The following is a 12,062-nucleotide window of genomic DNA, read 5'->3' as shown; positions in this document are numbered from 1 at the left end:
AGCCCTGTGGCTTTGCAAATACACTCAAATCTTTGATACCCATAAGATATCGCTGTATCTTTCTAAATTATTATATTCCTGGGAGCTCATTCTTGAGTTCAATGCATTCCAATATGGCTTGAGCATTAGCACAGCAAGTTCAGTCTTCCTGAAGCTCTGTGTGTGCACGTGTGTGTCTAAAGAATGTACAATGCTCAAATACTTAAATGAGCTTACTGATTTGGGTATTTCCTCTAACAATGCAGATTGCAATGCATTTATTCCTGCCCTATCAGTCATCCTCTCATTCCTCTCCTCGAATAAGTTTGCCACAAAAGGGGTTAGCTCCTGGACCAGAAGGCTTTTCTAATTTTTTTCTTATGTGATCAAGGACAGCAATGAATATTTGGCTTGGAACAGCATATGAGAATCGAAAGGGAACTCAAGAGGTCAACTAGTCCAACTCCGACAAATAGATTTTATTGACTCAAAAAAAGAAGCACAGAGCACTAAAATCTACCCATGTGACTATTCTATCCATCCCACTAAGTCATTTTAGTCATGCTCAATAAACATGTATTAAATGCCTCCTATGTGCCAGACACTGCGCTAAATTGCAGGGATACAAATTTTAAAAACGAAGTCTCTATTCTCAATGAGTTTATTATCTAAGTGGAGGGAGAGGGCTGCAGAGACAATTCACACTAGCACTAGGTCAACAATAATCACCTAGGTCAGGCACAGGGGCAGGAGTTAAATGAGCAGAGAAACTTCCTCAGAGACTGAGATTGTGCAGGACTGGAATAAAAAAATCTAAATCTCAGATCTAGTGTGAGAAACATTGGTCCAGATGGTGAAGAGGAGAAAGTCAGCAGGCAAAAGATGGAGAGTGTGTGCAACTGACGCTAAGGGAATTTATGTTTTCTTAGCCATACTCAGGTCATCTTTTCTATCAGATCTTTCTACCAAGCTTAAAAGCAAGAAGTAGGTCTTTAATTATGTTCCTTTTGCAGTCCTTTCCCATAGTGCTTAGACTTCTGTCCACCACAACAATCATAAAATTATATTTTCTACACAGGACAGCTAAGCCTTGTTGCTTTTGAAAAATAGCTATTCTCTACCAAGTATAAAATGTTAAGAACTAGAAGATACTTGAGAAAGAGATCATCTAATGCAATCTCTTCACTTTTCAGATAAGAAAAATGATTCAGAGAAAACAAAGGTCACAGCTAAATAAGGAGCCACCAGAACTGGAATTACAGGGAAGTATCTTTTCCACTAGATAGCTTGTTGCCTCTCTAAAATAAAAGAGCTAAAAAGCTGTCCTGACAGTCACTTCCATAACTAAATCCTGTAACTAAATCTGTTGTACATCCCCAAATTTAGATTTTCAGGGACTGAAGGAGAAGATATATAACCAGTAAGTTCCTGCTTATCTACACCTCCTTAAAAGCAGGACTGGAATATGAAACTAATAAGTGACTGGTGCCAGTACATGAGTAGGCCTGGACTTGTAAATGTGTACTGTAAAAAAACTGAATAAATAAAATTATGGCAGATAGGTTTCAATAAAGAATTCAGTATTGAAGAATAGCATTGGATGAAGTAGGTTATGAGAACAAAACCAGTAATTTAAGGACAAAAAGTCTCAAATTTTAGACTCACTTAAGATTTTATATAATAAATAAAAAATCTATTATGTATACTTGGAGAAAAAAAGGAAAATGAAGCTAGTCCAGCAGACACCTCTGAAATAATAGATGTATCAATTGCAATACAAAATAATGATTCTGAAACAAAAAGCACAAAATCAGACCAAGGAGAAATAGGAGACACCTACTGCTTAGGCAGAATTATGAAACAGTCAAAACGTACTCAGTGCCACCTACCTACATTATTCCCTTTCTAAAACTTTCTCACATCCTTTTAGTTTTAGCATTTTATTCCCATGGAATATTCTTATTCATGCAATCTGTCTCTCAATACAAAAGATGGAAATGATTTGATAATTTTGTTCATATTACAATGTCTAGGAATTGGGGAGAAAGAAAATGCTTACCCTCAAAAAACAGCTTAATTTGGTACAACAATGAATGAGAAATGATTAAATTTATTCTGATAACTCCAAAAGGGTAAGTTTTGAAGCAGTGTAGAAATTCTCCTATTTTTAAAATTGAAAAAAACTTTTCTTAATTTCTTTTTTTTTTTTTCTTTTTTCCTTTTTCCTGAGGCTGGGGTTAAGTGACTTGCCCAGGGTCACACAGCTAGGAAGGGCTAAGTGTCTGAGACCAGATTTGAACTCAGGTCCTCCTGAATTCAAGGCTGGTGCTCCTTCCACTGCCCCACCTAGCTGCCCCAATTTCTTCTTATCTAATAAAAAAAAAAAAAAAAAAACTTTCTGTTTAAACTTGAGACAGAATAAAAGGTTCTTTTCATAAAGCCCTCTAAATCACTGCCTTCCTTTCCCTCACAGCACAATCACTACATATTAGCTATTACTATGTATAAAAGTAGCACATAGAGGTGACTTTGAATGTTAGTAGATGTGTATGATAAGATTGAGGTAGTCACACCAAATGATGAGGTTTGACACCAAATGATGAGCTTCTATAGTAATTCACATGTGAAGAATTCACAAGGACTTTCTCCTCATCACAAGGTACACTTATTTATAAGAAGAGGTTACAAACAAAATGAAGACATACACCCGGAGTGGTAAATATAAAATAGATTTGGGAGGGCATATAGTTAGCAAAGAAAGTGGTTTTAACAATTAACATAGGAAAAGACAAGTTCTCCAGGGGAACTTACAATTAACCAGGAAAAAGGAATACACCATGAAAGAGAAGTATGCCATTGACTGGCAGGCTAAAACCTAAAACGGATATAGCACCCTAAAAGACTTAGGTAGCTATTATAAGGAGAAAGACGTCATGAGTCATGGGGAAGGGGATACAAAGAAAAATACTACTAACAGAAGAAGTACAAGCAGACTGCCATGCCTGGCTAATCCAAAAGGGATTCAGCAGAGATGAAGTACACCATGGGCAGATTTATAGGGGAAATTTAATCTCTAGAGTTTGACATCATAGCTTGGATTTTGATTGGATACAATAAAGTAGGGTACCCAAGAACTTCACAGAGATTGGGACTGGAAGGCTAGGCTGATCCCCATCAGTGCTCTTCCCTTCTTGCCTCAAGAGAGTAATCTTACAAGCTTTTTCTGACAACCAACTCCCCCCCCCCCCAATCTAGGACCTTATATATACACAGAGACTAAATGACCAGGATAGCAGAATATGATATTCTGGAAGGGATATTAAAGGTCATCTGGTCCAATGTTCTCATTTTATATTTGCAGAAATGGAGGTCCAGAAAAGTGAAATCACATGGCTAGTTAGTACAACAGTCCAGACAGATGGAGGTCTTCTGATTTTCTTCAGTTCTGTATCATGTTGCCTCCCTATTTGTAAGTGATACTCTAAGAAAGATTCTATCAATTTAGATGGGAGGTTGATCTAGGTCAGGGCTTCTTGAACTTTTCCACTCAAGACCCCTTTTCACCAGAAAAATTTTTACATGACCCTGGGCATGTAGATACATAAACATACACATCAAGCATTCACTGATAATAATTGAAGCCTACAGTTGAAGAAGCTGGGACCTAGGCAATATTTGAAGTCCTTTAAGATTTTATAAGACATTTTCAGAGCAAAGGAAATGATAGATCTCCATTATAATCCATTTTGCATCTTCACGGATTAGCACAGCGCCCGGCATACAGTAGGCACTTAATTTTAAATGAACATTGATACTATGTAGACATCACATTCAGAGCCTCTCCACTTAATTCTGTGTCTCTTTCAAATTGAATCATTCTTCCCTCATCTCTTCTGTACATTTTTTAATTCACAGAATCACAAAACGTTAAATCTATAAGGGAAACTACAGATTATCTCATCTCTCGTTTTCAGATAAGTAAATTTAAGACCCAGAGAAAGCAGGTGACGCACGGCCACGTGCGCTCTCCTTTTCGATCCTGTATTCTTTTCTTCTTTCATACCATTCTTTCCCCCCTTTCATTACTTTAGGCACATACCTCTCAAACCACTCCCCAACCCATAGCCTATTTCCTCCCAATCCAATGATTTCTATTAAGATATAAATTCTTCGAAAGCAGAGTCATTTTTTCCTTTTCTTTCTGTTATTTCTTCCCTTTTTTGTATTCTCTCAACTCACTGGTACACCCAGCATGAACTCCATCTCAGGTCTCATCATTATACTGGTCCTCAACCTTGCACTGCTCATCCTCTTCACCATATTAAATTCCCTCCTTCCATCCAGAAGATGAAATGCTCAGATGCCAATTTCTGCAAGCAGCTTTTCCCAGTCCTCCCAAATTTAATTACCTTCCTCTCTTAGAATTACTTCTCACCGACTCTGCCTGAGACAAGTACGTTCCTAGTTACGTACAAGCTTATACGCGATCTCCCCGGTTGGAAGCCCCCGGTGGGCGGGGGCTGCAGAGGCCTTTCTGTAAGAACCTTTCCCCCTCCTCCCAACACTTAGAACGCACAGTAAACACTTCATAAATAAAACACAGCCAGTAGTTGTTTTCGAAGAGAGGGCAGTGCCTTCCTTCCCTTATCCGCCTATGGCGAGGCAGAGAAAATTGTGACGTCGGAGCTGCGTCCCTGACTAAAAAGCCATTGGGAAGCTCAGGTGCCCTTCTTTTCCCTCCTCCCTGCAGGGACTCACGGGGGAAGATTCTTCCTGCAGGGACTTTGCCGGAGACAATCCTTCCTCTCCAGGAGAATCGCCCACCTCACCAGCCCGCAGAGACTTGTCCCTGGGATCGCAGGAAGGGGCCTTAGAGGTCATCTAGTAGAGCCCCTTCACGTTTTACAGAGGAGGAAACTGAGGCTCGGAGAGGTTTAGCGACTTTGCCAACGTCGCCCAGGTAGGACGTGGTAGAGGTGGGATTGGAACCCAGCTCCCGGGACTCCCGTGGCGACGCTTTTTCCACAACAGCCCACTCTGCTGACTTACATAAGCGCCCTCTCCACGGACTCCTCCGTTTCCCTCCCGGCCCGTCTCGGACGTTTTCTCCGGGCTCTCCCGCCCGGTCACCATAACCATCGGGCAGTTATTTTTCATTACCATTGTGGTTACCCACTCACCTGAGTGACGATTCCCGAGGCTAAGTATTCGGTTAAGAGCTGCCCCGCGGCGGTTGGGGCGGTCTCCGGGACCCAAGGGTTTGCAGCCGCCATGCCTCCCGTTAGCTAGCTTTCCCTGCTGGGGGGGCCGGACCTAAACGAGGCTCAGCCTCCGAGTGGGTTATTGCGCGCACGCGGGCACGACGGCTGCCTCGGTTGGCTACGCAGGCGCGTGCCAATGACATCACAGGGCGTTCCCGGCGCGGGCCGGAGTACAGCCTCCCGCCCTGGGGCGGGGTCCCGGGCGTCACCCGGCCGAGGCCTGAGTGGCCGGCCCGGAGATCGTCCGGCACCGTGGGACGCTTGACAGTGGAGGTTGCGACAGCCGCGGACTTGCGGGCAGCCAGGAGGGCGGTAGGACTTATCGGGCGGGCGGGGTGGACTCTAAAAGGGAAACTGCCGATGCCTCCTGCGGCTGGTGCTAACCGTGGCGACTTCTCCTGCAGGGTGAGTAAGACCGGGGCCGGCGGGCCGGCTGCTGTACTTGCAGGATGGGGAACAGCGCCCTCCGCGCCCACCTGGAAACGGCGCAGAAAACGGGCGTGTTTCAGCTCAAGGACCGCGGTCTGACGGAGGTGAGATCGAGACCGAACCTGGGGCGGGGGATGGAACCCGGCCGGCTCCGGGAGGCGGCGGGGAAGCGGGAGGCTGGGCTGGGCCGGCCCGCGCTGCGACCACTCCCTTTCTCCAGTTTCCCGAGGATCTGCAGCGGCTGACCAGCAACCTCCGGACCATTGACCTGTCCAATAACAAGATCGAGCACCTCCCGCCCGCCCTCATCGGCAAGTTCTCGCTGCTCAAGAGCCTGTCTTTGAACCGCAACAAACTGAGTGAGTGGGGGCGCAGAGGACCTCGGGCCTCCCGCTGTCTTTCCCGGCCTGACCGACTGTGGCTGAAAAGAGACCCGGCGGGCCTAGGCGTGAGAGATGTTTGTTACAGCCCCCGGGAGAGAGCGAACTCTCAGTGCTCTAGTCCCGAAGTGTAGCCCTGAACCCCGGGGGAGAAAGCCTGCAATGAGTGTGCTGATAAGTGCATGGGAAGCGTTACTGCAAGCCGTGGGGAAGAAATAGATTTGGTTATAGACAGTTACCCAGTACGGAGAGCATAGAGACAGGTTCTGTCAGTGGAAATCAGTTAAAGTCAATGGTGTGCTCTAAAGACCCTCTTGAAAGTGCAGTTCTTAATACTCTGGTTTTTGGTGTCACTTCTCCTAGCTGATTGACCTGTCAGAGCTCTAGGCAAAATATTGTTTGGGGAGCTTATCAGAAAAAAGCTGGTGGTACATATCATTTGGGGGATGCAGCTGAACCTTCTAAAAATATTGTCCCCATTTTCCTACATTATATAAACTTGCAGCCTTCTTCAAAGGATTAGACTTAATCTTATAATTTCCATATGTGGAACCTATAAGCTACCCTTAAGGAGAAAAATGTCATGGTGGGCCAAATCGGAAAAAATAGCACTAGAAGAATTGGAACTTTTTTATTAATGAAGGCCACACCACAACTAAGGAGTTCTGTAAGTCATAAAATTACCTTTAAATAAGCCAACAAACATTTGTTAAATACATACACATAATGCTAGGCCCTGGACATAAAAAGAGGCAAAAACATTCCCAACTCTCAAGGAAACCTCAATTCATACAAACCATTACGTATAAACAAGACATGTATCATTAATGCTGAGGAATTTTCAGAGAGAAGATATTAGCATGTAATGGAAGCAGAACGTGGGATTTTAGGAAAAGGTTTAAGCATATCAGGAGGTGGAGATGAGGGCGGGAGAGATCTGGAGACGAAGTCCTTCAAGGAACAACAAGAAGGTTTGTAGATCATGTGAAAAGGGAGTCAGTTTTAGGAAGATCACTTTGATGGACTGGAACAAAGAGAGACTTGAAAGCAGGGAGACCAACCAGAAGGCTACTGCAATAGTTACCCTTTTAGTGCCTTTGTGTCCTTTATTTTCAGTATGACCTTCTAGAGGGAAATACAGTATTTGAAAACAGCACAGCATGGGGGTGTTCTAAATTTGTTGGCAGGGTGTTCTGTTGAAATTGTTCCTCCTGTGCATCATATTCAATTATTTCTAATTATCTTTGCTAGCTGTTCTGCCAGAGGAGCTGTGCAAGTTGACAAAGCTAGAGACCCTACACCTTAACAACAATCACCTGACACAGCTGCCAGCTGCCTTTGGGCAATTGTCTGCCCTCAAGTCCCTGAGCCTCTCTGGGAACCGGCTTCGAGCTATACCATCTCAGCTCTGTAGCCTACGACACTTGGATGTGGTAGATCTCTCCAAGAACCAGATTCAAAGTATACCTGACACAATAGGAGAACTACAGGCTATTGAACTGAACCTCAATCAGAATCAGGTCTGTAGATAACTTAGATGTGCATGTGACTTTATGAACTTTTGAATAACCCCTTTTCCTCTTTACCTGGCTCTAAGAAAGTAAAAATGGAGAGAGAGAGAGAGTGTGTGTGTGAATCCATCCATCCATCCCTTGATTCAAAGAGCCATTTATTTGCACATAGCTTAGGATCAAGTTAACAAGACTGACTCCTATGTTCAAGATTTTTATTAAAAATCCAAATAACCATTTAAGTTCATATTGTTCTCTAAAGTTTGAATGAGATGGTAGTAAGGGATGTATCATCTTTTCAGGGATCTTGCTAGATTCCTCAATCTGCCCGTTCTTACCCTGAAAGATTCCCATCCCATTTGATCCAGGAACCTGCTAATAGGATTGTGGAAGTTTAGGCAAAAATTCAGTCCCCATTCTAGGAGTTTTAATAAGGACAATGCAGGGGCAGCTAGTTTGTGTGGATAGAGCACTATCCCCTCCATTCGAAATTATCCCTTATGTTATTAAGCTGCCAGGATTTAAGAGTCTTTTTTGAGCACTGTCATAACAGACTAAAGGATTAGCTTAATTAAGCAGAGGATGTTGGATTTTCAGTTTGGGAGGAGCCCATATCTATATATTAACCCCACTTTTCTCTTCCCTTCCCCCCCCCAAAAAAAGTTTTTGGTGCAATGTAAGCTTCTTGAGGGGTTGTTTCCTTACACATAGCAAAGTATCTGGTGTAATTTAGAAGCTTAATACATAAGTGCTTATTGGCTGATTTCCTTTTCAGAGTCATTTCCTATATTAAATGTTAAAACCCAGTAAACCAGCATCCCATTCCTTTCTCTGAATTGGCTTATTTTAAAAATTTGATCATGTAAAGTTCTAGTGAATATTTTGGAGTGTTTGGCATAGGAAGTTGAAATTTCTGGTTATATTCTTCTGCTACTTTCAATTTTCTCATGTTAAATAACGAGCTGGACGAGAATTTTTAAGGTATGTGATGTAATATAGGTTTTGTGAGAACACAAGATATGGCCTCTGCACTTGTCTCGTGTCAGAAATGTTTTTTTTTCACAGAGCTAAAAAGTGCTTAGTTGGAGGAACTTCAGTGGGGGGCAAAGTAGTCTCACCCTTGCATCCTAGAAAAATGCTTTCCCCCCTCCCTCCTTTAAAGCATTGCTTCAAAGTTGATGGTCCAACCTCTTTGTATTCTGAGGGGAAATGGTAATATAAATGCAGCATTCTGAGTGTTGAGATCTTGGGGATTTTGTTCACTGAGAAGCAGCTAGGGGGCACAGTAGATAGCATGCTGCCTTTGAAATCACTAGCTTTAAATGCTAGCTATTGTTATCATTATTACTAATATTCAACTTCTTATTGTTGCTATATTCATATCTTATCTTTTCCACTAACTAGTGCTTTAAGATTTGTAAAGTGTATTACAAATATCTTTATCCTCACAGACACTTTCTGTTTCCTCCGGTGAACCACTGAAGGTTGAATGAACCATCTCTTTTCAGAGTGAGAGATGAGAGTCACTTAATTGACAGATCTTGTTGATTACATCTCTGCTTCATGTTTTGCTTCTATTTGCTCTTTTCTACTATCTTGGCCACCACTCTAGTTTGGGCTATATGAATAACTGCATTGCTCTTCTGTCCCTAATATAACCTTCATAAAGCTTGCAAAATCTTCTTCCTAAGACATAGGTCGAATCATTTCACACCCTTGTGAATTTTCCATGGCTTTCTGTTACCCATGGGAAAGACTTTTTAGCCTAGTACTCAAGGTCTTCCATAGTCTAGCAGTGGTCTACCTTTGCAAACTTACTTTTCATGTCTCCTTAACACCATCTGTTCAGCAAAAAATAAGAGTACTAGCTGTTTCCCAAATTCAAAGTACTGTAGTTTCATCTGTTTCTATACTTTGCTTCATATCTAGAACACACTCATTTATCTGTAGAAATCCTTTAAGGTCCATCACATGTATTGCTTCTGTGGTCTCTGGCATTATTTACTCTGGGTTTTTTTCTATCAAATTTTCTACAAATATTTCATATATAGTTTTACTTGGTCTGCCTTACATCCTACCTTGTTATCTTGGTCATATCCCCCCTGGTAAGCTATTATTCCCTTGAGAATAGTGATTGCTATATATTGTTTTTCTATTTCTTATCAAAGTACATTATTCCCAGCAATAACTTAATGTTTGAGCAGGTTGAAGCAGAGGGAAAAAATTTAGTAACTAAATACAAATCAAAAATAGTGTCATATGCAATAGAAACATTAGGAGAAAAGAGGACAGAAAAACATCATTGAACTTGACAATAAGGAATTTATCAATAACCTTTGAGAAAGCAGTTTCAGTAGAGGGGAAATGTTAGAAATCAGATTGAGGATGGTAAAGAAATGGAGATTATCAACTTCCCCAAAATGGACTTTTTTTTTTTTTTCAAATAACAAAACTTTTTTTATCTTTCCTTCCCGCTTCCCCACATCCATTGAAAAAGCATACCAAAACCCCTGTCACAAGTAGTATAGGTAGTCAAGCAAAAATCAATCCCACAAAAGATATTGTGGACTACTTGATTTTGTCAGTAAAAAGAAAAGAAAAAGAATTACAAGAAGAGATAAAGTCAGTGATGGATTTGTTTGATTTTTCCCCAAGACATCAAATAGGAAATAATGACTTTGTTACTTTCTTGGCTTGATAGATTTCTCAGATCTCACCACAGATATCTCGCTGTCCACGCCTCAAGGTCTTGCGCATGGAAGAAAACTGTCTAGAGCTTAGCATGCTTCCACGAAGCATCCTCAGCAATTCACAGATTGCTCTGCTTGCAGTAGAAGGCAATCTTTTTGAGATAAAGAAACTCCGAGAACTAGAAGGCTATGATAAGGTTAGTAAATAACAATTCAAATGATTTTTTTGTTTCCCTACAGAAGGATACTGATCCACATACATTCTTATACCTGATGTTAACAGAACAAGTTTTTCCCTATTCAAGTTGTCAGCTATATGAATATTACATATAGGAATTACTGCCAAGGTGTAGTTTTTTTCTTAGAGCTGTAGAATAACCTAGATGACTATGAATTTATCCTTCAAATATCAGTATTTTTTTTTGCTGACTGGACCACATCAATGAACTTTAAAATTGGATCTAGATCTGATTTTTTTCTTGCTATCTTAGAAGAGAGGGGAGGAGGGAAGGAGAAAAATTTGGAACACAAAGTTTTGCAAAGATAAATGTTAAAAAAACTTTTTACATGTATTTGGAAAAATAAACTAATTAAAAATAATTGGATCTATAATGTTAGGAACAGAAGGGCAGCAAATTAATAAAAAGTTAGGCTTGCTGTGATGCTACATAAAACAAAACAATTTTATTTTTTATCTTACTGGCTTGTCCCTTATTTAACCATTAAAATAATTTTGGTGTTTTTTAGTACATGGAGAGGTTCACAGCCACCAAGAAGAAGTTTGCATGATGTTTCCCAGAAGCAAGGCACCTCACAAGAAACACATTTTAAAAGTTGGGAAATCTGGCTGAAAAGAAGACTTAGGTTATTGCCAAGGAAATCTGCAGTGAGGAAATGATTGAAGGAGGAATGAGCACTTGAGTACCAAATGGTGTCTCCCAAGAGCAAATTATGTTGCATCTAACTTTCTCTCCCCTTTCAGGACTTGTTATAAATAAAGCAGGCGGTAAAGGGGGGATGGAGGAGGACCGCCAGAACGAGAATGAGAGCATGTTAGAGAAGAAGAAATGCCAAGTCCTCAGGCTGAGGGATAATGATGGCCTATATTTTCACAGCTGTTGCTAGTTTCACTTTAAGAAACAAGTAGGTAGCTGCTGTTTTATACACTTAAGGGGATTGTGTCTGGTAATTGCCCTGAGGTTGTCTCTCTAGAATAGCTCCACACCACAGCTTGGAAGCCCATATTTAATTCTGGTGTGTGAGCTGCCATTACAACTGTTACATATCCATCTTTGTATTTAACACGTTTTGTATCTGTGTGGAACATGAATTCATAAGAGGCCTGCTATGATAAATTACAGCATTCAGTGCTTTGTTTAATCCAATACATCAGTTCTGTTCAAATTTAAAACTCTGCTGCTTGAAAAAAGTGCTTATTCTGCTTGGAAATTAATATATGATCTGTGGCAAATGTCTCAAATGTGCTTTGCTGGTTTTAAAAAACCTAACACTTAGGAGATGAGCCCCAAGCTGCAGCAAATTCATTACTACTATTGTAGGTGCCTTACTGGTGAAGGTACTCTTATGCAAAATATGTAAGATGAAAAGAATTGTAATATCCAAGATTTTTCTAAAGCTTCTTTAGAAATATCTAATTTGTTATAACCTTTGACCCTTTTTGTACTATAATTTTATTAATCAAATTACGTATCCAAAAGCTATTGCTACAACAGATTTTCAGAACATCCCATTATGTATATAAGGTGTGCATAAGATGGAAAAAAATAACAAAAATAAATAATTTTTTAAAAA

The 12,062-nt window shown here is 40.9% G+C and overlaps 2 protein-coding genes across 5 annotated transcripts in view; one reads left to right on the top strand and one right to left on the bottom strand.

Annotated features, from left to right (window-relative positions):
• HAUS2 (HAUS augmin like complex subunit 2) overlaps window positions 1–5,377 on the bottom strand; it is a 22,982-nt gene extending 17,605 nt beyond the window's left edge. The window contains exon 1 of the mRNA XM_074289389.1: window positions 5,160–5,377. Coding sequence (XP_074145490.1) covers window positions 5,160–5,252 — 93 coding nt within the window. The 5' untranslated portion in view covers window positions 5,253–5,377. The remainder of the gene's footprint in view (window positions 1–5,159) is intronic.
• On the top strand, window positions 4,704–12,062 carry LRRC57 (leucine rich repeat containing 57). Of its 4 annotated transcripts, none has more exons than XM_074289386.1 (6): window positions 4,704–4,939; window positions 5,645–5,773; window positions 5,890–6,028; window positions 7,301–7,569; window positions 10,262–10,447; window positions 10,998–12,062. In XM_074289386.1, the coding sequence occupies exons 2-6, from the start codon at window positions 5,690–5,692 to the stop codon at window positions 11,037–11,039; spliced, it is 720 nt and encodes a 239-aa protein (XP_074145487.1). In that variant the 5' UTR covers window positions 4,704–4,939; window positions 5,645–5,689; the 3' UTR covers window positions 11,040–12,062. The 4 variants fall into 4 exon arrangements, with proteins under 4 accessions (XP_074145487.1, XP_074145489.1, XP_074145486.1 ...); XM_074289388.1 differs by having other exon boundaries at window positions 4,806–4,940; window positions 5,650–5,773; XM_074289385.1 differs by lacking the exon at window positions 4,704–4,939 and adding an exon at window positions 5,398–5,552.

The sequence above is a fragment of the Sminthopsis crassicaudata genome, chromosome 2, assembly GCF_048593235.1.
Source record: "Sminthopsis crassicaudata isolate SCR6 chromosome 2, ASM4859323v1, whole genome shotgun sequence".
In the NCBI taxonomy this organism is placed as follows: Eukaryota; Metazoa; Chordata; class Mammalia; order Dasyuromorphia; family Dasyuridae; genus Sminthopsis; species Sminthopsis crassicaudata.
Note: the sequence above shows the minus strand (reverse complement) of the source record. Positions and strands in the feature narration are given on the sequence as shown.